The 26,667-nt window shown below is 37.9% G+C and overlaps 1 protein-coding gene across 5 annotated transcripts in view; it reads left to right on the top strand.

Annotated features, from left to right (window-relative positions):
• The first annotated feature begins 6,339 nt into the window (after positions 1–6,339).
• Positions 6,340–26,667, top strand: part of ylpm1 (YLP motif containing 1) — a 30,088-nt gene continuing 9,760 nt past the window's right edge. The window contains exons 1-22 of one of the 5 annotated variants that reach the window (XM_044105952.1): positions 6,352–7,182; positions 8,213–8,437; positions 8,937–8,975; positions 9,720–9,908; positions 10,014–10,573; positions 10,733–13,594; positions 14,106–14,232; positions 14,377–14,524; positions 14,627–14,716; positions 14,810–14,987; positions 15,087–15,110; positions 15,214–15,389; positions 15,472–15,629; positions 15,711–15,773; positions 16,072–16,191; positions 16,309–16,485; positions 16,710–16,793; positions 16,898–16,981; positions 17,072–17,146; positions 24,462–24,513; positions 26,163–26,290; positions 26,403–26,583. In XM_044105952.1, coding sequence (XP_043961887.1) covers positions 6,622–7,182; positions 8,213–8,437; positions 8,937–8,975; positions 9,720–9,908; positions 10,014–10,573; positions 10,733–13,594; positions 14,106–14,232; positions 14,377–14,524; positions 14,627–14,716; positions 14,810–14,987; positions 15,087–15,110; positions 15,214–15,389; positions 15,472–15,629; positions 15,711–15,773; positions 16,072–16,191; positions 16,309–16,485; positions 16,710–16,793; positions 16,898–16,981; positions 17,072–17,146; positions 24,462–24,513; positions 26,163–26,290; positions 26,403–26,549 — 6,267 coding nt within the window. In that variant the 5' untranslated portion in view covers positions 6,352–6,621 and the 3' untranslated portion in view covers positions 26,550–26,583. Of the gene's footprint in view, positions 7,183–8,212; positions 8,438–8,936; positions 8,976–9,719; positions 9,909–10,013; positions 10,574–10,732; positions 13,595–14,105; positions 14,233–14,376; positions 14,525–14,626; positions 14,717–14,809; positions 14,988–15,086; positions 15,111–15,213; positions 15,390–15,471; positions 15,630–15,710; positions 15,774–16,071; positions 16,192–16,308; positions 16,486–16,709; positions 16,794–16,897; positions 16,982–17,071; positions 17,147–24,461; positions 24,514–26,162; positions 26,291–26,402; positions 26,584–26,667 lie in introns of all 5 variants that reach the window. The other 4 variants (XM_044105954.1, XM_044105953.1, XM_044105955.1 and 1 more) reach the window with 4 other exon arrangements.

Raw genomic sequence — 26,667 nt, forward strand, 5'->3', positions numbered from 1 at the left:
TCACAAGGCTTTTTTTGAAATTGCACAAATACACCATATAAAGAAAGAAGTGTTTATTTCTGTTGATAATGTTAAAATTATCACTTAATCTAAATAATTATTTCACTGTATTTTTAGTCTGAAACTTGTCTAACATGTTTTTTGCAAATCTTTGTAAAAACTTTTAAAAGACACACAAAACTCCTTATGGAAAGCCAAAAAGGGGGCAAAGTCACAGATTCAGATCAGATTTGTTTAAAATCGGTTTAAAATATTTTTAATTCACCCATTTAACAAAAGCAAAAGTTTTGTACCGGTATTTTTTTTTTTGTTTTGTTTTTTTTTTTTGGGGGGGGGGGGGTTACTTTTATTGCTAAGGGCATCTGCATACATGTAAATAAAGAAATAACAGAGTTCAAAAAGAACCCTTGAGGAACTCCAGATCTAATTAAACCTACAGCCAAAGAATATTTATTTATGTTGTCTCTTATCTCTTGTGTAAAAAAAGACTCAAAACACTGTAAGACATGTCCTTTCATCATATTAGACTCAAGAATACATTGGTTTCAGAATGAGTTATATACTAAATATAATGCACTAATTATCAATGTACTGCTTAAATAAAACTTGGAAGGACATCATCTAAGAAATGAAGTTGTTTCAATACATCTGTTAATTTAAAAAAAGACTCAGGCTTCACGATAAAGATTGGGGAAATTTTACTAATGACAGAAAAATTGAAACACTTACCAGGTTTCATCTTGGAACAGAAACATCCAAAAGGTTTAAAAAGAATAAGGGACGTAAGGCAGCTGATAGATACCAGATAAGATACAGTATGTAAGAAATCTTGACCCTTTTTTAAAGTTTACCATTTGTAGACATTCATGGGGTTTTTCTGTTCCCACTAAATCAACAATTTCCTCAACTGAATCACAAAAATTTAAAGAATTAATCAGTCATCTTTAATTTCTTTCTATCCCGAAGCTGTACCAAACATTTTTTTAACATATACAGCAAGAATCCCCAAGATAGACTTTTCACAGTAGAATCTATGGTGTTGCCTTTTTATGGGTGTGTTTTACTTGCAACAATTCCCAGAAGGAATAAACTCAGCTACATAAAATTGCTGACCCAATACATCCACTGAATAGGTGAAGTCTTGGTGTAATTCATTCCTGCAGCATCAGTATGAACAAGATTTATATGTTTTTTTAAATGTGGAAACCCACCGTTTTTAGCACGTTTCTATAGGGCACATTACCAGATAGCATCTTGTCATCTAGGTAAATTTATAGAGAAGACAAAAGCATTATTCACCCACATTTACACAGCATGCATATCGAATATAACACTTTGTGAATGCAGAACGTGCTAGTCATAATTCTACTTATCTTACTTGTGTGACAGAGCACATTTGAGAGCATAAACCAACCTATTACCACATCTGTAAGCTATAGGGAGCAAACCAATCTACTGGACCTGGAGCCAGGCAGCTGCTCATATTAATCTTACAGCCCACTTCCTTTTATGACACAAAGCAAATAGTCATAAATGCTCTTATCAGCCTTTCTAATAGTGGGGACGTTCCAATCAGATTCATGGTGGCATAAACTATAGCATAAAAACTTTATCATATCAAACAATCACTCCTTTTTCCTGGGGATCGTTAATAATAAACAGACAGCTTGTTGCATAATGAAATTCAAAGCGCTATCGTTTTGAAGGATCTCACATTTTGTTTACCTGTATTTACATATTTTTATGTGGGCCTTTGTTGTTTCACTGCAGTAACAGGCATGATGAATGTGTGGTTGAGGTTCTGCTGGGACATGCTACTCGACACAGAACTGATCTGTAATCAGGACTTCTTCACTGGAAACTTTGGTGAGTCTCAGTATTGCAACACAATGAACAGTCCTTTTAACATCTTTGTTTTCTGTAGTATTCACGAATTGACATCAAAGCTGTTTTTGTTATGTATTGCAATATACAAAATGCAAGATTAAATAAATATATATATAAAAGCAATTCAGTATTAAAAATATGCATTTTCTTGAGATTATGGTAATATTTTTCCAGTGCAAGACTTGTCTTTCATATAAAGTGAATACAAATTTTTGGCAGTGTATTCTTCATAATTAAACTTTCCAACTCCTAATTTGTATACTCTGCATAATTTGAAGAATTTTGATTAATCAATTAATAGTCCGTCCTCAAGGTCTTTTTATAAACCTATCATTAATAAAGGAAGACATTCAATTAGCAGCAAAATCTTGATTGCTGATTTTGTCATAACAGACTCCTTTTTTTATTCATTTTTTTAAAATGTGAGTATGGCATGAGAAGAAGAATTAACTAATTTCATTAATCTAATTGTCATCGCTCTCAACCATCCCACTAACAAGTCCAAATTAATATGATTAATCAATTTGACGACATACAAACCCATTCAATTACAGTTTTCAAAGGCAAGTGGGTGTGTTGGGGTGATAGGGAGGCGCAGCAAATGAAGGGAGGATGGCTTCTGAGCAGCTTTCTCTGTGAGGAGACCAGCCCACAATGTGGAAATCAAGAGAGGGCAATTAGTCATTTTGAATGGTAAACAAACGTTGACGGAATGTGGAGGGCGAAAGCTCCACCATTATTCTGACTTACTTGAAAAAAAAAATTTTGTATTGCTTTATTCAGAGAAAAATAATGGCATATCAACATTTTTAGCCACAGAAAACCAAATGCCAGTTGTTTTTATTTTGCAAATAAAATAATCAGGTTTAACTCAAGAATTTAAAGAAGTGCTCCACTTGATTAACAGGCTCAAAATCCAATATCCCTGCATTGTATTTGAAACAGCAAAAATTAGGTTATTAGCACTTCTGAATATTTGTTCAATGGATAAAAATTTAATACAACCTACTTTTGTAACCATTTTGGGTCAGTGTTTGAAAGCACTGACCAAAGTAAAGAAACACATTATCATTAGTTTATTTTATTAATTAGCTTTTCCCTCTGGTCCATTGATCTGGTGATATTATTTTTATATCAATCCAGAATCAGTTTTTTGTGTTAGCTCAAACATCTGGCATCCTTAAATTTACACTTGGGTTATTCAGAAAAAAAAAAATGGTAGAAATGTGGTGTTATGATGGTCATAACACTATTCAAATAACATCAATTAGAAAATAAGCATTCTGTTACTTCAGTTCAAAGAAACCATCCATCCATCCATTGTCTATACACCCTTTGTCCCTAATGGGGTCGGGAGGGTTGCTGGTGCCTATCCCCAGCTAACGTTCCGGGCGAGAGGCGGGGTTCACCCTGGACAGGTCGCCAGTCTGTCGCAGGGCGTTCAAAGAAACCAAAATGTCTAAATTGTCAATTGTGGGTTTTTTACTTTATGTTTTCAAATAGCAGAGAAAGCTAATCTCAAACCTCATAAACGTTTTGCACTTTAATTGTTGAGTCATGCTTCTTATCGTGTGGCTCAAGTAAAATTTGACACCAAAGTTGTAAAAAAATGCAGTACCAAAAAAGATTAATTTGAAACATTTGATTTACTAGTCTATTCTGGTTGGATGCACTGCTAAAGTTTGATAATATGGTATCCAGTCAGAGTCAGAGTCCAGCAGCACAGGTAGACACAACCAGCCGTTATGAAGTACTGACTTGAGTAGAATTTTGTCCTTTACATTCTCACCAGTTTTAGTGATGTAAACATGCCTCCTAACCCTGATTCACATTTGAACCACAATGGATCCCTGTTGACTGCCTTTATCTGATTTGTATATTCCACATCTAAAGTGAAGAGAGTGCTGGCGCAGCAGTTTGGGTGATGTCCTTTTATGCAACCTGCCTTATCAGCCCTGCATCACTCCTCTGCTAACCCATTTCTGATTGAGCACAGTGATTATATTAGCTTTTATAAAAGGAATACTTCATAGAGGTACCATCTCTAATTTAAGAACTGAGGTATTACATAGGAGACAATTAGACCGTGGTTCGATTGCTATGCTGAGGCTTAGATGCTGACAGCCAAGAGAGGGCTTTGAAATGTCATACCAATTAATCTATCCAGCCATCAAACAATATTCTGGAAACAAAGTCGAGGGGGGTGCGATCAATCCGCATCACTTTTCTCCTCACCGGGTTATGGGAAAATTGATTTGCCAAACAAAGCATTTTAGAAGCAGTGCATGGACTTGTTGGGGATCTATTAGCCTCCATTGAGCATTTTGTTTAACATAGGATTTTCATCACAGAAGAAACGCCGTGTCCTCAATATTGTGAGCCACAACTTTACAATTGCTGATTTCTTTGCTCTTGCTCAAAAACCTTTAGAAAGTGCTGATTGTGATCAAATGGACCCAACTTCCATTGTGTTTAAAGTATAATAATCAGCCTGATTTTTGTTTTATAATTGTTGCTATAACAGGTTATGGGAGAGTAAATGAAAACTGTCGAAGCAAGGAAGCATGAATCCCTGGTCTTAGTATTTTTGTGTACTGTGAAGTTATTCTGCCATCCTATATAGTGTGGCTGCCTTAAGCTGTATCATGAATCCCTTGAGCAGTGTATTGTTCTAACTGTATCACATTGTGCCCGTCATGCTGTTTTAGAGAGGAGAAAGCTTCCTCTATGGGATTTCTCCTTCCCCCTTCCCCTGATAATCTATCTCTCCCTAAAGGCTAGGCCTCCCTGACCTTGTCTTATTCACTGAGGGCGCCTTAAGTGAAAGAACTGAGGCCTGAATGGACCATTTCTCCTCTTTTAACACCCCTTGAATGTCATTGGTGAAATATGAAGTCATTAGGCAATATTAAAACACTGCTGACAAACTAATTAACGGGAGACATTAAACAGGACCGGCTTGATTAATCCGCTTTAACGGTTCTTTTAAAGTGGTTCTGGTCAAAATTAAAACAGATTTAGTGGTGATGTTAAGGAAAATTATTTTATGTGTATCAGGCCTCAAGGGCAACCAAATGTCAGTGGTCTTTTACCTCTCACTACTCTGACTCTTTTGATAAACAAAATGACTTTGTAGGCTATGTGAACTCTTTAAGCCTATCTTTAGGTATTTTACAAAACTTTTCACCAGACAGTATGGCAATTTGTAATTGGTACTCCTTATTGCCTTTTTTCATGTATTTTATTTGAAGTTTTTTTTTATGGTATTAACAACAAAGTACACCACAGTTTTTACATTTGCACTGATTAACCCGGTTGTAAGTTTTAAGTTATTCATATGTGATTTAGTTTTACAGTTTACAGAGCAATTGCATGTTATTTCACATCAGTGCAGATCCCAAACTTTTAAGCTTCAATCCACACAACCACCACAAATTATGACCCCTAATATTACTGGCTGAATTACCCAGAATATTGGTAATTAGCCGGTGAAAGAATTTGTATTGACAACAGACATGACCTCAAAAACAGCACTGTTTGTATGTTATTTCTTGGATCAATTATGAGAATGAAATACTTCTAACAAGCATTTAAAAATTGATGGAAATCATCTCAGTTACCAACAGTTAGATATTTGGGTTTAATGACTTGGATAACATATATCATTTTTAATAGATTTGTGATTTAGTGATTAATTCGCCAGCAATAATTATAAACCTCCTGTGTGTTACTGGTGTGAGCGTGATCAAAATAGTCTTTTGAATAACCATGTAAATGTCTCCATCTAGTGGGAGAAGTGTAAAATGCACTTAGTTTAGTGACAGAAAGCAGGTAGGACACCTACAGTTTGTATGATCGTGAGACTTGTTGACTTGTTCTGTTACTTTTTATATGCTGGGAGTGTTCAGCCATTTGCAGGTAAACTGAATATAAAGTAATCTGCACTGTTCTATATCTCCTGTAAATATTGGTCACCATCCTTTATGTTGTGAAAAGATACCTTTCTAAATAACGTTAGTTACTAAATAACGTCAGTGCAAAAATATTCATATTTAGTCTTTTTTTATTCTTTAATAGAATGGTTATATAATGTTGTTCAAGAATAAATCAAATGTTATTTTGTACCCGAGTAGACTCTTTAAGAAGGTTTTATCGATACTTTATAATAATTTATGATACTTGTTTTTTGTAATGTTCCTTTTTGCACCTCATGAGATGCATGCATGCTTCACGAAACTGCCATGTTCCACCGTAAAAAAATATAATAAATCTCAAGCAAAACTTTTCATTGTTTTACTTGACGGTATAAGTAAGATAAAAGAAAATGTACACGAGCAAGAGCTTTTATACAAAAGGTTAGTAAGGATTGTTAATTTAAAAAATTTATATTTTTACAAAATTTTCTAAAACCTACTATAGGAAACGATCATGCAATGAATGACGTATTTCCGGTTTCAACTGCGTGCTCCTGTAATAGTCGGCCATTCAACGACACAAAGCGTCTAAACGTATCAAATATTTTTTGTGTGAATTTTCTAAATTGTTTAACTAGTTTTGCAAGCGATAACAATTACTTTTGTTTTTGTAATTTAATTAACTGTATCGTTGGTCATGAAATAAATTGACAATGTAGCTATTTTCTTCTGAAGAGCGGAGATCGACGCTAGCTGCTAGCTCTGTTAGTTACTTCAGGGCCTGTAATCACGTTGGCCTTCTGTGGCTTCGTTTTATAAAATGTTTCCTTCTTGGGGGAATTACGGGGCTCCTCCGCCGCAAAGCTTCGGAGGACCTGGCCCTCGAAAGCCTCCAATCGGAGCAGGTCAGGCTCCTGGTGGTTTCGGCGGCTACGAGGCCTCCTCTAGCGGCTCGTTGTTCTCCAGCCTTCAGGAGCAGCATCGACAGCAGATGCAGCAGCTCCAGATGTTGCACCAGAAGCAGCTACAATCCGTGTTACACCACGGTAACAGCGGCACTGGGTTTGGAGGTGGACACTCGGGCGGGTTTAACGCGGCCCCGCCGTGGCATTCAGAAGGACCGGGCCAGGTAGAAGGCGCAGAAAGTAGTCAGTCGTACCTTATGCAGGAAAAGACTCCGGTTCAGGCACCGAGGGGACCGCTACCACCCAGTCAGGGCCAGCAGCCGCAACCTCCACCGCAGCAGCAACCAGCGGAGTCCAAGCCGATTCCTCCACCTCCAGAATCCCAGCCACCCAAGTCGCAGGAAAACATCAGCGTTCCAGTGGCCAGCAACACAAACCCGTGCAGCACGAATGATAACAAATCCGTACCTTTACAGGTAATGACTTAAATTGTTGATATTGTTGTTTTGGTCTGAAACAAGACTGACTGCATTATTTTCAAATTGGACAAATAAGTTAAAATCGTGAAAATAAGCTTTAAATTTTTTTACATTTTTGATCCAAAAACAGACCTCATAGAGGCCAATGAAGCTTGGATATCAGATCACAAGATTTCAGTCTACAGTTGCTTAAAAGCATGTGGTTCCAGTTCGCTTCAGAAGTTATAAGTTCTAATGGGTAATGCTGCAACCAACACTGGGGATGTTATCTGAGGAACTGAAAGAGATATACAATGAAACTAGTAACTCTGCTCAAGAGGGGTGTTTCTCAACCATTCCCTCAAGTTCATACTTGTTCCTCTGAAGTTAAAATTACTTGGGGTTTTTTCAATATTTTTAACAACACTGTTTTATTGAATGTCTGTACAATTGCACAAAAGTCAGCTTGGTAAAGTGTTTCAGTGTTGGTCCAAAGAAAAGTCTTAAGTGACAAAAATTGTGCTGACGACAAAGATTTTATTTTTTATGTACATTGTTATTTGCAGTTATAAGGCTTGATGTGTACAGAAATAAGTCATCAAAGTTAATTAACCCATGTATATAAAAATGAGGACTTTAATTGCAAGCAAGAGTTGAATAAAGTTTTCTAACATTCTTAACCAAGTTAAATTTAAATTGCTAAACCAGAAGCCTGTTTTGGCAGTGGTTTGTTTAATGAATGCTTCATCTTGTCTTTTATTTGTTTATTACCAGTTAAAGTAAAAAATAGAAACTACAACTTTGGTGCAGTCTGTTCTGTCTGCTTACATGTAATCAATAAAATTGAAATTTTATTTAAAATAATTTTGGTAAATAAATTGCTAAAAATTCAAGGGTCTAGAATGTGAAAGCAACAGCAGCTTTACCCATAATTGATTTCATTATTTATTTATTTATCTAAACTCTGTAAGCAATAACATATCTATAAGAATGAAGAAAAAGCATAATCCTCACCTACTTTATTTTGTGATGCTGTTGTTTCTATCAGGATCAACAGAATGTGTGGTACAAACAACATCTTCAGAATTTACAGAAACTGAGGCAGGAGAAAGCCCAGCAAAGTCAGACAGCAGGCAATGCCTTTCTAACTCCACAACCGCCCAGTCAGGCAATGCCTCCTCCCCTTCCCTCAGAACCACCAAAAGGCACACCCCCTCCACCGCCACCAAGAGAAGAACCACCTGTGCCACCCCCACCTCCTGTAGAAGTAAAGGTAAGTTTTCCTACACTTATATTGATATTCATAAATGATTTATCGGTTTTACAAAATGATTTTTGTTAAGTTCTTGTTAAAGAAGTTGTGTAAGGCCCTTTTGGTGATGCAGTTAATACTGCTAATTTGTTCTACAGTTTTTCTTGTTTCTCTTTTAGTGTAATGTAGTATAATGTCATGTAAATGCAATACAATTCTACAATGTACTATTTAAGCTCTGTGTGCTTACATTTATTTGTTCTCAAAAAATAAAGAAAGATTCATAAAATGATTTTCACTTAAATACAATAACTGTAGATTGTTTAATTTATTTTACCTCTACACCAATTCACAGGACCTTTATTCATGCATTTGTTATTACACAGCTAATTTGGTTTTAATGAGTAATTTTTAAATAGTTTTTCCACATTTGCCCTTAAGAACATATTAAGATATGTTTTTCAGGAGAATGCAAGTGCCTCACAGTCTAAATTTATATGTTGTTTGCATAATTTTACAGAGTGCAAATGTAGGAAACTCATCTAATTTTTCAGACACAGTAAGTCTTACTGCCCATTCTCCCCATCATTTTTTATGCCCGTGCATATTTTGCCTCAGTTCTCATGATGCTTGCCATATTCTGAGTAGGGTTGGGTTGCAAAATTTTCACATAAACTGACATTACCAGAGACATGTTTTTTACTCAATTTTTTCTAAGTTGAGCCAATCTGTTGAGGTGGAAATTTACCAATGCTTCTTTGACCTGTTTGAAAGATGGGAAACATTTTTGTGTTGGAAATGATTAGGCATTAGAATATCTTTATATGGGATATTCTAAGCTTTTCAAGTTTGTACTGTTGTCTCGCTCCAAAATACGACATGCCCAAGTATCTTCAATGGTGACTTTGATCCCACTAATCTCAAATACCTAAACACAGTGTCAAATACCAACTGCACTGAAAACATACCCAACCCTACTTTTTAACACAATCCAAATCTTTTTGTCTTGCAACTTGTGTTTGTGATATTGTAGGTCTCCACCCATAAGCGATGTATTTTCCAGTTTAGTTCTTAACAAGCTTTAGCAATGTTTAAGATGTGTTTTGTTAGCTGCTTTTAGTGAATAATTTTGTTAATGCCTTGACTTAACTTTGAAATATTTATTTTCATTGCACATTGGACTCTGTGGTTCTACAAATATATCAAACAAGTGTTAGATATAAAAAATATGCTTATGCATATATTGCATAACTATATATGCAATATATGATTACCCCTAATCTTTGCTTGATTTTATTTGAAGCCTGACGCTCCAAAAGACCCAGAGGAAGCTGCTCGTCTTCAGCAATTGCAGGCTGCAGCAGCACAATGGCAGCAGGTGCAACAGCAGAGAGTTAGCTTGCAATACCAAGCTCTCATGCAGCAACATGAAAAACTTCAGCAGATTCTTGAACAGTATCAACGACTGGTTCAGCAGCCTCCAAACCTGCAGGTTGGTAAAAGCCCAACATAACATCAGCTTACATTTTCTGCTGTTTCTTTGTTTATTAGTAAATAGTGCTTAAAATGAATAACATTATTTTTGTTTCTATTGCAGACTATGTCTGCAGAACTGCAGCTGAGGCACTATGAAATGCAACACCAGCAGTTCATACCTTTATTTCAAAACTGGAATAGTTCTTTTGCTTTGTGGCATGAACAGTTTCAATCTTATCCTCATAAAGACCAGTTGCAGGACTATGAGCTCCAATGGAAGCAGTGGCAAGAGCAGATGACTGCTACCAATGCTCATCTTCAAGAGAGGGTGACCACTATTACTGCTATGGTGCCATTTGCCTCAGGCCAGTATGGTGCTATGATGGGACAGCTTGGCCAGTACCCTGGACAAGATACGCCATTGCAGCAGCAAATAGTGAACCCTGGTGTCCAACCCACTGTGGTTGGTGCTATTGCCACTGCTCCAGTGGCTGCTGGTGCCACAGCTGCAAGTGTTACAGGTGCTACAGCTCCAGGCCAACAACCTCCTACCTTTGTGGCACATTCAGAATCTTCTGACGGACCCCATGTACAAGGACGTCTTCCTGGTGGGGTTGGAGTCATACCCCCTGGTCCTTTGACTATGCAAACATCAAGTTTCAACAACATAAGAGAACCACGGTCAGTTGTATTTGTGTTTTACTTGTATTTATATATTGATGTGGGACTGACATTTAACAACAATTTGCAAATAATTTTTTTCTATTTTTATTAGCCATTTATAAATATGAATATTTGTTGTCAAGCAACATTAAATTAGTTTTATTTTCTTGATGGTAGGCCCAGCAGATTTGACCAACCACCACAAGGTTTTGATGCGCCCCCTATGTTCGACCAATCACAGCAGCGTTTTGATGGTCCTCTAAGGTTCAACCCACCACGTCAACGATTTGAAGGCCCAACATTTGATCAACCACGGCAGCATTTTGATGGTCCGACAAGGTTTGACCAACCACTTCAGCGCTTTGACGGCCCATCAAGATTTGAACAACCACGGCACCGTTTTGATGCCCCCCCAAGGTTCGACCAGCAACGCCCACGCTTTGATGGTCCTCAAGGGTTTGACCAACCACGGCAACGCTTTGATGGTCCCCAAAGGTTTGACCAGCCACGGCAACGCTTTGATGGTCCCCAAAGGTTTGACCAACCGCGGCAGCGCTTTGATGGTCCTCCGAGGTTCGACCAGCCACGGCACCGGTTTGATAATCCACCCAGACATGACCAGCCTAATTTTGGACAGCAATCCAGATTGGATTCCTCAAGCCCCCTTTGCCCTCCACCACGTTTTGAATCTCCTTCAGCCCCTCAGTTAAAACAGCAACAAGGTCCTGAACCTAAATTGGAGACTGACATTCAAAATCCTGCCAGTTCAGATTCAACAACCTTGCCAAAAACACCTGCTCAACCACTGTCTAACAAAGATGAAACTATACCAAATAAGTCAACAGCTGATGACTTGACAGATGATAATTTGCTTGGAACAGATGGCTTTTTTATTCAAGATGACCCTATTCCCCAGACATTAAGAAGTAAGAAAGAGTCTGAGGAAGCAAAAAACAAAAGTATCACTGATGATGGGAATAAAGACAAACCTACTACATCAACTAAAGACTCTGCTTCAGTATCAAAACCTCCACCACCTCCACAAAATTCCCAAAAGGACGATGGACCAATGACAGACAACAAAAAATCAATTAAAATGACTGCTGAAATCCAACCAGAATTACAAAGTTCAGACCAGTTAGCACCAAAACAAGAACCTCCAAATCTACCTCCTGGCAGGGGACGTGGCCAGCCTCCACTGCGTGGACTTGGGCGTGGACAGTTGGGTCCTGGCCAGTTCAGAGAACATAATACTGCACAAACTGAGGAGGGGGTGGGGGAAATGCCTTATGACTATGTACCATCAGAGGGAGATACAGGAATACCTGAAGAGCAACAAGACTACTGGCAAGATCCTTCATATCAAGGGTTTGGCGAGGATGAATCAGAGATGCGTCCTGAAGACACATGGGTTCCAGAAGAACATTACTTTGAAGAGGAGGAGTATTATGAGGAGCCAGTGGGACCATATATGGGGCGAGGTAGACCCCCAATGAGAGGAGGGCCCCCAATGGGACGAGGAAGACCACCCATGGGCAGAGGATTTCCTCCCATGGGGAGAGGTGTACCACCAATGGGCAGAGGATTTCCTCCCATGAGCAGAGGAGTACCACCCATGGGCAGAGGGGGTCCGCCCATGGGGAGAGGAGGTCCGCCCATGGGGAGAGGAGGTCCACCTATGGGGAGAGGAGGTCCGCCCATGGGGAGAGGAGGTCCACCCATGGGTAGAGGAGGTCCACCTATGGGTAGAGGAGGTCCACCTATGGGTAGAGGAGGTCCGCCTATGGGTAGAGGAGGTCCGCCTATGGGTAGAGGAGGTCCACCCATGGGTAGAGGAGGCCCACCCTTTAGTAGAGGAGGCCCACCAGTAGGTAGAGGAGGGGCACACATGGGAATAGGGGGTCCAGCAGTTGCTAGAGGAGACCTAGATGATATGCACTGGGCAGAGGCTGAGTCAGCAGAGTGTTCTGAGGAAGGAGAACCCTACTGGGAAGAATGGCGGCCTCAAATGAGAGGCATGAGGCCCCCATTTCCACCTGGTCGGGGTCGTCCTCCACGTGGGCACCCTGGTTTCATGCCTCGAGGCCGAGGAGGTCCACTTCACCCTATTCATGGTGAAATGGGTCATGAGGCTGTGGGTCATGAAATGGAGTTGGATGACGCCAACGTGGATCAATCAATGCACCCAATGTACCATGAGCACGACCCATATGGCCATCCAGGGCATCCTGATGTAGGAAGAGGCAGGCGACACATTCCGCCTCCTCCCCATGAAATTATGGATCGCTTAGAGGAGCCTTTGTATGAAGGAACAGAAGAAGATTCAGAATGGTATCCTCCACAAGGGCCTCCAATGACTCCACATGAAATAATTGACAGGGGAGGCATGAGAAGACGACCTATGGGTCGAGGAATTGCAAGGGGAATGTGGCGCCCAGGTCCACATCGTGAGGGATATGAAGAGGTATATAAGGAGGACGAAGCTTTGGATTATGATCGAAATGAGGATGAGTATCGCAAGCCTCCAGCTCCAGAGTTTCCACCTGAAGACTTTCGCCAAGAAGCCAAGTTCCGTGAGGGGGAGTGGGACAGAGATCGTCCTCTTCCTGAAAGACAGTATCCTCCCCGCATGCCACCCCCACCGCACCTCAGAGAGGAACGCTGGGATCCAGAAACAGAAAGACGTCGCTCGTATTCTTATGATGAAAACGATAGGGCAAGGGGAGAGCTACGAATTCTTGACTATAGGGACGAGCCCCCATACAGACTGGATGAACCGCCACACCTACGGGCTTCTGACTGGGATAGACCTTCTAGGCGTTCTCCATTACCAGTGAGGACATATCCCGATTATGGTGACCTTCGACCTCAGTATGAGGAGCGTAAGGAAGAGCCACAACCTGGTGGATCTGCAACAGACTTACCTGGAAGCTCAGTTGAAGCAGCAACCCAAGGAACAAGTGGGGCAAATGTGCTTGCCCTTTCTCAAAGGCAGCATGAGATTATTCTGAAAGCTGCTCAAGAACTTAAGCAAATAAGGTAATTTATTGTCTTCTATTATTCTATTATTATTTGTGGGAGCATGTTGTAATGATGACTGGCTGACTGGCCCAGAATAAAAATCCAGCCTAAAAAATGTAATTTGTTTTAGAAACTGTGATCTCTGATGTCGACCAAAAAAGCTAACCCTGGTCTGGCTAAAAACGTAGCTCTCAGTTTGGTTGAAATAAACTCTGGTTTGAATACATATTTGAATGCCAAGAGTCCCAGAGACTTCTCCAAAAAGCAGGAAGTGGACTGTAGTGCTTCAGACAGTTTTGTGTTGTTTTCCTCAGTGGTTATTGGTGAAGCACCACCACAGGACAGGGGGAGTGAGGCTTTTCAAAGAGTTTGGTTCATTTGACACAGAGCAGAGTCAAAGCAGACTGAAAATATAACAAATGTTGCAATTTTGGTCCTGAATTGACCTGAGAATGACTGCATTTCAGAATTTCATTGCAATCTTTTATGCTGAGGTGGCAACTATTAACTTGGCTTGTTTTTTTTAAAGGGAGTTGCAAGAAGGAAAGACCCCTAGTACTGAAAAACTACAATCTGCATCCAGTGACCTCCTGCCAGAGCTACCTGCAGGTCTCCTTGGCTTGGAGATCCCAGCAGATGTTAGGAATGTTTTAAAGGTAACTGAGAGCTACCTTATTATTCTAAAACACTTCTGGTTGTATGAGAAATTCAATAAAGGAAAGAAACTTAATTCCCTTTAGTTTTTCTACCTTACCATATGAGGCAAGAGCTTTGAAAATAATGGTATCTTTTCTCACCAGGGTATGAGTGCTGCTGTTCAGTCAGCTGCTCCTGAATCAGCGTCTTGGGAAAGCAAACCTGCTGCTGCTGTAGATTACCAGTCGTCACTGTCTGCTTCAGCCAAACCGGCAGTAATTCCTAAAACTGTCGATTATGGACATGGGCATGGTATGTCCAGAAAAACAAATACCATGGTCAACATTTAGAGACATATTAGGTGTTAAATCAGTGATCCTGGTATAATGAAATGTGCTGATTGTCCTTTTTCAGAGCTCGGAGCAACTGTGGAGCGGATTGCATATGGTGAGAGAATAGTATTAAGACCTGACCCAGTCCCATCAGATCGCCTCTATGATAAAGGTAGGGTTCATGTTGCAATCATTTTCTTATCATTTTTATTAAGTGCTGATTTTTAACTTTTTAATTGCCGTTTTCTTTCAACTAAATTCCTAGAACCACTCGGTCTCAGAGATTCCTACAGCCGAGATCCGTATTATGACCGGCGATCAGACCCCTATTTGGATCGTCGGGAGTACAGCAGAGAGAGGGAGTTGTACCGAGAAATGCCTCCTGAATATGAAAGAGACAGATATGAGAGGGAGCGTTATCATTCACGGGAAAGAGATGAAAGGTATGGCCTTTGTTGTTGAATATTCAACCTTATTTTTTGTTTTAAAAATTTTTTAGCTTTTCTACTTAAGTGGCATTATTTTTCTGTTTTTTATTCAAGCACACATACCTTGGTTGAAGAAAGGTACTATCAAATTGTGTCAGATGTCTTGATTTGTCTTGACTCTGATGGTTTGAAATGAGAAGGTTATAATAAAAAAATTTTAAATGGTAATTTTTATGTACAGGTCTCCACTACCTCCTCGAGTGGCATACAGGGAAAGAGATAAGGAGCGAAGTGGCAGTCGTGACCCAGACGACTTTTATGGAAGGCCTGTCTTTGACAGACCTCTGTATGAGCGCTCCGGACCTGACCGCATCGGACCTGACCGCATAGGGCCTGAGCGTTACAGCTCGCCTTACTGTACGTTGGACGCACTATATGTTAATTAGCATTCCTTATTTTGATTTTTTGAATTTGTTGAAATGGATATATTGCCATTCAGTGGAAAGAAGAGGTTATCCAGAGGACCGAGGACCACACCCTGCTGCTCCACTGCCTCCTCCACCAACACCACCACCTCCACGAGTCGAGAAGAAGCCTGAAATTAAAAATATTGATGACATCCTCAAAGCACCTGGCAGATTATCTCGACCTGAGAGGGTATTAATTAATTCCTGCAATATTCATTCATGTAACATTAATATAGACGAGCAAGGATTTAAGAAACCTTTATCTTAACAGATTGTTATTATAATGAGGGGCCTCCCAGGAAGTGGAAAAAGCCACGTTGCAAAGCTTATACGGGTACGTAATTCTGTGTAATTTTTGCTGTTTTTTTCCCTAAATGTATTAAAAATATTTCTCTGTAAATTAGAAATATTAGGTTTTTTTCAGTAAATCAGTTCTAATGTGAAAGTTGCATGTTTTAAAGATTATATACACATATTTCAAGTGTTTATTTCTGTTATTTTTGATCATCAATATTTTCATTAATTGAAATAAGCCTTTAACATTGACTTGTATTTTGAGGAAACAAAAGATTACATAAATGGTTTTGTTTTGGTTACAAACAAGTTTTGAAAATTATTCTAAATTTATTTAGGACAAGGAAGTTGAATGTGGTGGCGCACCTCCAAGAGTTCTCGTTCTGGATGATTACTTCATGACAGAGGTGGAGAAAGTTGAGAAAGACCCAGACACCGGGAAGAGAGTCAAAAACAAGGTTGGTCTGGTGCACATGAGACCAATCAAACTGTCTAATCTGATGGATTGTGATGAGTTTAATCAGAATTGTTTTAGTTTGGTGTAAATGATGAGATGCTCAACAACTGTCTTTCAGGTTCTTGAATATGAATATGAACCTGAGATGGAGGATACCTACAGGAGCAGCATGCTGAAAACATTTAAGAAAACGCTTGATGACGGTTTCTTCCCTTTTATTATTCTGGACACTATTAATGACCGAGTGAAACATTTTGATCAATTCTGGAGCGCAGCCAAAACAAAAGGCTTTGAGGTGAGTTGTTTAAATTAGTACATTTTCTAAATAGAGACACATGCTACAAATGAGCTTACTCTATAAGACCACACACAAGCATTGGACTGCTGTTTTATTCAGTTTGTTTATGTTGTTGTGTGTCTCTACCTATCAAATAAACCTAATAAAGTAGATAAAAAAAATTTGATCAAAAGGTGCTCAGTTTAGTTCCTGCTGAAAAAAAAAATCTCTTCCTTTTCTAGGTGTATGTAGCTGAAATCACAGCTGACACTCAAACATGTGCAAAGAGGAATGTCCATGGGCGCAAGCTTAAGGATATAACAAAGGTTAAAAGGATCCCTTTTTTGATCTCAAATACTAAGACGATTAAGGTAACTTTCTCATATCTTTGACTGAAACGATTATTTTTAATGGATTTTTTTATATGCAGATGTCCAACAACTGGGAGTCATCGCCTCGTCACATGGTGCGCCTAGATGTGCGATCCCTGCTTCAAGATGCTGCCATTGAGGAGGTACATTTTTTTTAGTAGATTTTTACTGCTGGAAGTTGAAACCTTTCTTGTCAGTGACTGAGCTAAACTTTGATTTGCTTGAATTTTTAGGTTGAAATGGAGGACTTCAACCCTGAAGACGTTCCCCAAGAAACCAAGAGGGAGGAGGAAGAAGAGAGCGATCTGGTAGGACAAAAAAGCTCCACCTCTTAGCCACATATTTTCATGTCTGCTTCTGTTGAATAATTTTTTCCAGATTGATCTGTAGTGTTAGTCCTAAATCAAAAAGATAAAAAAATCATTCACTGAGTAAATTTTTTTTTATGACCAAACAAAAACGGATGAAATCCCTAAGACTAAGAAAGCGCTGTAATTTTAGTTTTGTGTTTCTAACTCTATAATGATATTTAAACACAATTTGCATCAAATAAATTTTTCCCTTAATGTAAGATTCCAGTAAGTCACAGTAAAACATAAAACTAAACCAATGAAAATTGATGGTATAACGCAAGTTTTGAAAAGCATACTACTAAAATGTCTTAGTATTCTCTCTTTACAATATAAGATATGGTACAATCTACGCATAAATACTGTTTTTGTATGTGTATAAAACGTCGCAATCATTTAAACCATTTATGAAATGTGGTGACCAGCTTTGCACTGTTGCAACTTAAATGCTTCATTGTTTAATTCCTTCATTTTTCAGCAGAGATCTCTAAGTGAAGTAACTTTAGATTTTGAAGGCTTTGTAGATTGAGATGCTTAAAACACATTTAATTTTAAATAATATAGCTCAGGGTGAGCAATCTTCATAAGCAAGAATAATTTTGGTCTCAGTCCATCTAAGTAAAACTTATTCAGAGCTGCAAATATGGCATTAGTTTTAAAATATGTCATTGTAGATATTTAGTAGGTATTTAGATATTTTCACAAGTATATAGTAAAGGAGATTTCATTTTTGAAGAACCACTATTTTATTTCTGTTAGGTTTTAAAATAAAGAAAAACACAAACTTTGCAAAAACAGGGTGGATAAAAAAAAATCTAAAACAATTTTCCTAATGCTTGTCATTCCATTGTGGAAATTCATATCAATTATTCAATTAAAACATCTTAGAAAGTTCTTTAACCTGGATTTGAAAATATACAATTTTGTAAAGTTTATTTATTAATCATTTTTAGCCAAAGTTATTCAGAACTATTCTGAAAGGTTCAAAGAGCTCTGTAATATTGTGAATTTTTTAAATTCCTAGCATAATGCTGTAACTTCACCTGGGCAGCCTGAATACAGAAATTTCACCTCCTGTACTCAAAACAAACTGCAAACTAGGCTTCAAGGAAAAAAGGCTTGCCGTTTTTAGTTATATTTTTTTATTTTTCTACATAAAGATGTCTTCTTCAGTGGAAAAACATTCTCACATTTTAGCTATTTCACTTCAAATACAGACCTGTATGGTCAGATTTATTTGATAAACAAAGCAGAATAAACAAACTCAGAAATTGGCTTTCCTGATAATTTTTGGGAAGCAGAAAGACTTCCTGTGGATTTTGAACACAGTTACGATTAAAACTCTGGACAGTTAAAATTGTCATTTAAAACTGTCCTTAACCTTAAGGGACACGTAGGTCCCTGTGTTATACAAATACTGATTGACTAATCTGAGTCTCAGTTTTCCACACAACAAAAAAAAAGTTCTTTTAATATTTTTTGAAGTCCCTATATCTTGTAAGAGAATGTGTAATCTCTTTTCCCTTTTCTTAGTTTTATACAATACCAACTATACATTTTAAGAATTGTTTATTTAAACATTGAAATATTAGTACTTGTTTTGTCTTCAGTTGTGCCACATTTAAGAATTTAATGTGCACTGCTTGAAATGTCTGACTCTTTTTTTCCTTAAATCTTTACATGTAACATTCAATGACTTTTCTGACTTTTGTTTGTCCATAAAAGCCCCTTATTGTGATTTTTTTTTAGAACACAGTACAGTTGTTGGAAACAAAAATATACAAGAACCTCTGAACATTATGCTAGATCTGTAGCTTTTAGACAATAGAAACATTTTTGGTGTAAATTAACTTGGCAGAATACAATGCTCTATTGCTCAGCCTCTACAGCTTGTTGCTCTCCTATTTTCAACCCTTACAGATTATTGGTTGTTCAGGCACTATGCTTCCGCACAACTCATCCCTGCCTTTCTACCACTGATTGAAGAATAGAAAATATTACATGGTCATGTTTTATTTTTTATATATAATATTATTCATCGAGGAGATAAAAGTTCAGTATGTGAAGCTTTCTAAGAATGTTTGAGGCTATGTGTTATAATAAAACTCCCAATGATTTTTGTGGGGTTTCCTTTTGCTCTCAAATCTTAAAAATGGTTGTAGTAAATTTGAAAATTAGAACTGTGATGGGCTAAAGCTGTGAAATTAAAACACAAACCATTGTGTGTTCACTGATGAACTTGGCAATGTGATGCTTTGCATGTTGTTAGAGGCACCTGACCAGAATCATGATGCACATAAGCATTTAATTCCCAGTGGTCATGTCTTTCAGTGTTTTGAACCAATGGCAGAATCGGCTTTATTGATTAAGATTGTGTGTATAAACAAAGAATTTGGTTTTTAAGCGCTCACTGCATAGACATATAGTATAAATATATACAATTTTGATTAAGTAAAATACAGGATAAAATGAACAGTAATTGCATGTACAGTGAACCCTCACTATATCGCGGTTCACCTTTCGCCGTCTCGCTGCTTCACGGATTTGCATTGTGTTCTGCATTCTGATTGGCTAAACAGTCTCTCCGCTACTTCTCTACCTGTGTGTCAATAACGTGGCTTAATATGTACACGTACGTAAAAACAGCTTGCCAAATTTAACATAATCGACGGTGGCCTGTCGGTTTATAAGAATTCTTTTGCCCAGAAGAAAAAAAGAGCGACAACAACTACCGATAACTATGTTTCTCCCGTTCTAATCCAATGACTCGGGTCGCGGTGGGGCGGTAATTCGGGCACGGGAATCCACCATCAGTTTGTATTGATGATTAAAATTATTATTTTACAGCACCGTAGTTATTTGTAAAAAAAAAAAAAATGTTTATACAGTACTTTTATTTTTTAAACAAATGTTTGGGCCTGTAAAAAGGTTTGGTTCTTTGGTTTCAATGCATTATGGAGTATTTCATTGTATAATAATTATAAAAAAAAATTAAAGGTTACTACTTTGCGGATTTCGCCTTTCACAGGTTCTTTTTGGAACGTAACCCCCACGAAAAACGAGGATTCACTGTACAGCCATTTCTTTTTTAAGAATAAAGAAAGGCAGTTTGCGATAGTGTAAACATGCTTAATTTGTTGCTCAGCAGAGTAGCTAACTGATTATTCTGTAAAGTGTTCATTGTGGTCATCAGAGAGACGACCTAAAGAGAAAAACTTTCTGTTGCAGTTTGTTTTTGCAAAAAGTCCTCCGTAGCAGCCACTTGAAGGTAAAGTCTAAACCAGGGGTGGGCAACTCCAGGCCTCGAGGGCCGATCTCCTGCAACTTTTAGATGCATCTCTACTTCAACAAACCTGAGTCAAATAATGAGGTCATTAGCAGGACTCTGGAGAACCTGACTGCACTTGGGAGGTGATTCAGCTGTTGGATTCATGTGTGTTGGACCAGTGAGACATCCAAGAGTTGCAGGACACAGGCCCTCGAGGACCAGGACTGCCCACCCCTGGTCTAAACAGATGTGCCCAGGATATGTGGGATGGGCAGAAATTTTAATTCTCCTTTTCCTGACAATAGATCTGAAAAAGTCCTGGTTGGAGAGAATGTCAGCTCTGGTGATCCTCTCTGCAGACTGAATTGTTTGCCATTGTAGCCTCAGTTTGTGTTGGCAAATTTCTTACAAATAGTAATTGGCACGATTTTTGCGGTGTAATTTGGCGAACTATATCAATAAAGATGGCACTTTTTCATTTTATTTGCTAATAAGTCTTCTGGCCTCTTAACCTATTTTCTGACAGGCTGAATCTTGCATTTTGTGCAGCTTATTTTAATCTGTAGTTAATATGACTTTTAACCAAAAGAACCAGACGTTTTTTTTCTTTTTTTTACACTTTCACTTACCTTTTCCTCCACAGGTGGTATAAATCCCTCAATGCAGTTATGTAATTCATATGTCCCTTTACCTTTGAACACTTTTTGTTTCCAATGGGGTTGACTGTAGCAACCATCGTCTCATACCTTTTCTAAATTAATGTAATCTTTATTAGTTTACACATTTTAGTTTATGTACTCAAAGAATAAGAAGTTTATTAGTTTTGTGGATATATATGTAATGAAGGAATCTTTAGGTGAAAATGTAAATTCTTCATCTTTGGGTGTTTTACACGCATGATTAGTTTTCTGTGGTCTGAATCAATGTCAAAATTGTAACTCTTTCCAGTGGTTTGGCTTCTTTTCACACAAAAATCTGAAAGCAAACCAAAGCTGCCCACTATAAACTGCTCTAGAAGATTCAGTTTCTTGGAATGGGAGTACCAAATATTATGTGGGATGAAGGGGCTGAGTTTCAAATTAGTCAATACCATGTAATCCTCATATTAGGTTTTAAAAAAACCTTTGGTTCTATTTTAGGCAAATTTATTAAAGGTTTACCAAATGATTTTGAGAAGCTGTCTGGATGAGGCTTTGTGAAAAAGACATTCAGCATTTATCACTTTGTTTATTCTGAATCAGCTTTCTGAGCAATGCACACCTGGCTACAATAAGACATTTGGCTCAATCTTGCTGCAATATCATATCACATCACATTTGCACAAAAATTAAATTACAGGGATTGAAACGAACTAATGTTGGTTTTACACATACAAAACTCCTTAACTGTGGAAATTCCCCAAATTTGCTAAGATTGCAAGGAGGAAATCTGAATTTTTGTAAGAATCTATTTCTCATCTACACACTACTAAATAATTATTCTGAAGACAAATATGTGTTTAACTCTCAAATGTCAAGAGAGATGATTCTGATTAATCTTTCGCTTTGTAAACAATTCTTGATTTAAAATGGGTTTTAAGAATGGGATGTGGGGTAAGGAAAGTTTCAGTGATTAAAAACTATTACAGAATAAGTGGGCTCAGTGTATCACAGTCTGCCAGCATTCATTTCAAAACCTGCTGAGGCCAAGGAGGAAGTGGCTGCTGAGCCATATTATACCTTGTTTCCACTAATCAGTACGGCTCGGGTTGGTGTGGTTCTGTACACTATTTTATGGATCGGCGTATTTAGGAAAGGATTTCCACTGCCAGGTAGACTCCTACTGGGGAGGTGGAGTTGAACACAAACGCCTAACGTGTTAACCACAAATGTGACTCTCTAGTATGTCTTCTGCTAGTAGTGATGTTTTTCTGTCCTCCATTCAATAGACTTTGTGGTGTTACGCCAATAGCGCCACCCTAACCGTACAGTACTATTGTTGTACGGCTCTACAACCAAAGGGTGATGAGAAATGGTGCACTACGAGTTGGTTGTACTGGTTGCATTTACAGTGGATAAAGACAAAATGGCATACCACACCAACCCAGGAAGTACTGCTCAGTGGAAATCAGACATAAGTTGCTCACAGAGTCAGTTTGGTCTCTACATATATGAAGTTACTTTATGACAATCTCTTTGATTCATAAACACAGAAGACAGCATTGGTTCACTTTAAAATGAGATAGTGCTGGTGGTCTTTTCTACAATCTTAATTATTAATGCACAAAGGGCACACCTGAAAAGTTACTTAATAAATTGGTGGAAAATATTTTAAAAAGTGTCTCACGGACCTTTATTAAAAAATAAATAACTTGGGCATATATTTATTTGCATGTTCTAATGTTTAACACTAGAACACTCCTAAAAGATTTCTACTTATTTGGTTCGGAGGACCTGTCCTCCACTGGACTTTGCTTTTTCGCCTGGAACACATCAACCAAAGCATCAGAAGTGGACTTTTGGGCAACTTGGAGGAAAGAGAATATAACAGGAAAAGGGTTAAAGAAAGCCTAGTATTTGCCAACAACCAAGAGATCTTCCTTCCTGATGTTGGAGAGTTTCACAGATGTGAATCCTGCTGACTTTTTATCTGAACTACAAATGTCCGCTAAGCATTATCTGTGACATTTCATGCATAACCACTCAACTGAATAATTTCTTTAATAGTCAAAATTATGTCCTAAACGTCATTCAGTATTGAATCTTAAAATGAGTAGTTGTAAGTAGGTTCAACATAGTCATAAAATATTTGAGTCTTTTTCTTTTTAAGGAAGTTCATTTATTTTTGCTGAACTCAGACTTAACCTTGATTAAACCATAAAATCCAGCTAGTTACTTTAAATATGTAAGAGAGCAACAACTCTTTGGAAATAAAAGGTGAAATTCCAAAGGTTGGTACTCGCTACATAACCTTATCCTGTTTTATATATTTTTTTTAATTCGTTTTAAAAAAGCAAGAAAGATTTATTTTAAAAAAAATCTGTTTTTGTTTCTACATGTGATAAATGAGAAAGATTAGTTTTTATGCATATTTCCTTCCTGCTAAAAGATGTGTAAAAGATGGCATATGTTGGTTGAGTCCATGTTGATCTAAGAGGAAAACTCTTATTTATTCACTGTTCAGAATAGTTTTTGTTATAGTTTTATAGACATTTAAAACAGCTGGAGACAAAAACGTATAATACTCCCAACATAATTTGGCAAAAATAAGCAACAATGTAGGAATTCAAAAGAGGCTTAGTTCAACTTTTAGTTGCAACAATTTGTCAGATGTATTAATAATTTTATGCCACCTATTTTATGAAACATTTGAATATTCATAGTCATAATTCATCTTCTGACTTGTCATTCTGTAATATGTAGATTTTAATGAAATCCTTTAGATAAAAAAAACTTTAGACAAACACATGTTAAAATCATAAAACACTGATACATCAGTTATAGCTAGATGCCAAAATTTTATTATTTGGCTCATTGTGGCTTGATTGATTGGATACTTGTGCAGTTAATTATTTATTGATGAGCATGTAGCTTGAGTGCAAATCTTTGTAGGACTTTTTTTTTTTTTTTTCAGCAGTAAGACTGCATCCTCAGCAAAAGACACAGTGATGGGATTATTTGTACAGATAGTCCATCTTTGTAGACTAAACCAAACTTTTACTTAAACTATTTTTGTTCTTTGTAGAGATCTTTTATTTTTCAAATTCATCAACATTTAGTTGATGATGATCAGTTTGTCACTTAGGAGTTGCAATATACCGGTATTTGTCTGCATGCCAGCAGCATGTATATAGCATTCATTGTGCTGTTTTATCTTCCAATGCAGTGTTATGCCGGTTTTGCCTGTTTGTCTTTTAACCTTTTATAAACCACTTTGCTCTCTTTTCAGCCAGTCCCCTCTCCTAGTTTCTTCTTCCACCCCTACGTCACCCAGACATTTAACGATTGCAGTGTTTCTTTAATCTAGGGATATCTTCCAAAAAGCAAATGGGAGATGGACACATCAGAGGCCAAACTTGGTAGGTATTCAATATTTGAGATCTCTGTTGTATCATGAAAGCACTTCCTCTGTAGTATAGATATTTCCATTTCCATCTCATAAGTAATTTCTATGCGTATTTTGTTACTTGGACTGGGCCAGTAGAATTGAGTCTATTGTTTTTAGCATAAAAAAAACAGTATTGTCTCCTTAAGAAATTGCTGCAAGCCATCAAAGTGTTTTAGGCCGTTATGAACATGTCCATCATCCTACAGATTTTAGTTTACAAGTATTTAAGATCATTACTGTTCATGCCAGGAAAAGAAAATATAAAATTGACCCAAGATCAGACTGTGTAATATTGAGACAAATTGGAAAAAACCAGAGTCATCTGATTCAGTGTGCCTGAACATGTATTGAGCGACCGTGTGAGAGATTAAAAAACACATTTCTTCATATTGTATGTTCGCTTACAGTCTCATTGCATGATCAGGTTGGGGACACAAAGGTGCAGTTTATGAGCAAATCAGCAGCAAAAGTAAGGATGTTTAACTATCTGCCACCCATGGTTCAGATAACCTGGAAGGTGGATGGCTCATTGTCAGAGCATTGGTAACAATTTCTGCATGGCTCAGGCTTGAACTTTCTATTAAGACATAGAATAATATGTGGACATGGCCAATCAGAAGGGGATCCTGGCATTCACCATCTCGTGATTGGTTTAACCCAGTGGTTTTCAATCCTGGTCCTCCAGACTCTCTATCCTACATATGCTCCATAACACCTGATTCAAATGATTGCATGACCTCCTCTGCAGTCATCTAGAGCTGCTTAGGCCTGTTAGTCACCCAGGTATTTAATTCAGGTGTATGGCAGTAATGAGACGCCTAAAACAAGCAAGACCGGAGGGCTTGAAGGTCAGGGATAAGAACCACTGGTTTGGACCATGATGTGGGCCTAATATTTGTTGTTGAACGACAGGGAGACCTTCCGTGTGTTGAGACCCTTTTTTGTCTTGATGACCTGATCCATCGGTGCAGCCTCATTTCTTTAGGCGCACTATTGCGAAATTAGATCACATTCTAGATCCCTGCAGTAAATCTTAAGCAAGGTGATAGAGGGATGATTATCTGGGCCTGGTGCAGTATTTGAGTACACCAAGAACTCCTTTGCATGCCAAAGTATTCTAGAGTCAAATTTGACTCAACCCAGCTGATAAATGTAGACAGAAAACCCAAATATGAAATCAGATGTACAATTGCATGGCTGAAAAGGAAAGTAATAAATGTGGTAAAAGGAACTTTCTTCTGACTAGACTTTGGTTCTGCTTTGGTGGAATCTGAAGAGAGTTGTGCATAAACAAATACATAAACCTCAATGAATGTAAGCAATGCTGCAGAAAAGACTACAATTACGTGAGAAACTGATGCAGAAAGTATGTTCTGCCACATATTATTGCAAAAGGTGGTTCAACAATCAGTTACCGTTATGACTATATTACAAACTCCTGACCATTACTTTTCTGTTTTAATTAATGCAAGTAAACAAACAGAATTGCAAGGATGCCCCGAGTAGATCCAAGCTCTGTATTGAACTCTTTGCCTAAAAATAATTGCAGAAGTAGAATTAGGTAATTTTTTTACTGGGTGGACAAGAGTGACCTTAGCGATAATTTTCCTCTTAATAAAGACAAATTGGACGGCCTGGTGAGCGGTGGGAAGAGGAAGCGTGACAGTGAACACTTGTCAGGCATAGAGGACTACCTTCAGTTGCCAGACGACTATGCCACACGCACGTCTGCACCAGGAAAGAAAAGGGTAAAAAAATGTTGCTGTCATATGAAGCTGTCTTTTAGGAAAATGTAATTTGAATTGACCAATATCCATTTCATGCTCACAATGGGTTTGGTTGGTTGTCTTCTCTGTTAAGGTCCGATGGGCTGATCTTGAAGAGCAGAAGGATGCCGATCGAAAGCGTGCTATCGGTTTTGTAGTTGGACAAACGGACTGGGAAAAAATTACAGATGAGAGTGGCCAGTTCGCACAAAGGGCTCTCAATCGTACAAAATATTTCTAGGATAGTCTGATTCCTTATTTTGGTTTACAGTAAGGTACGTATGGTTTATTTTTTATTATTTTAATTACTACATTAGGCATTTCAGGTTTTATTTAAAGGATGTTAGATGATAATTTAT

The sequence above is a fragment of the Gambusia affinis genome, linkage group LG22, assembly GCF_019740435.1.
Source record: "Gambusia affinis linkage group LG22, SWU_Gaff_1.0, whole genome shotgun sequence".
Lineage (NCBI taxonomy): Eukaryota > Metazoa > Chordata > Actinopteri > Cyprinodontiformes > Poeciliidae > Gambusia > Gambusia affinis.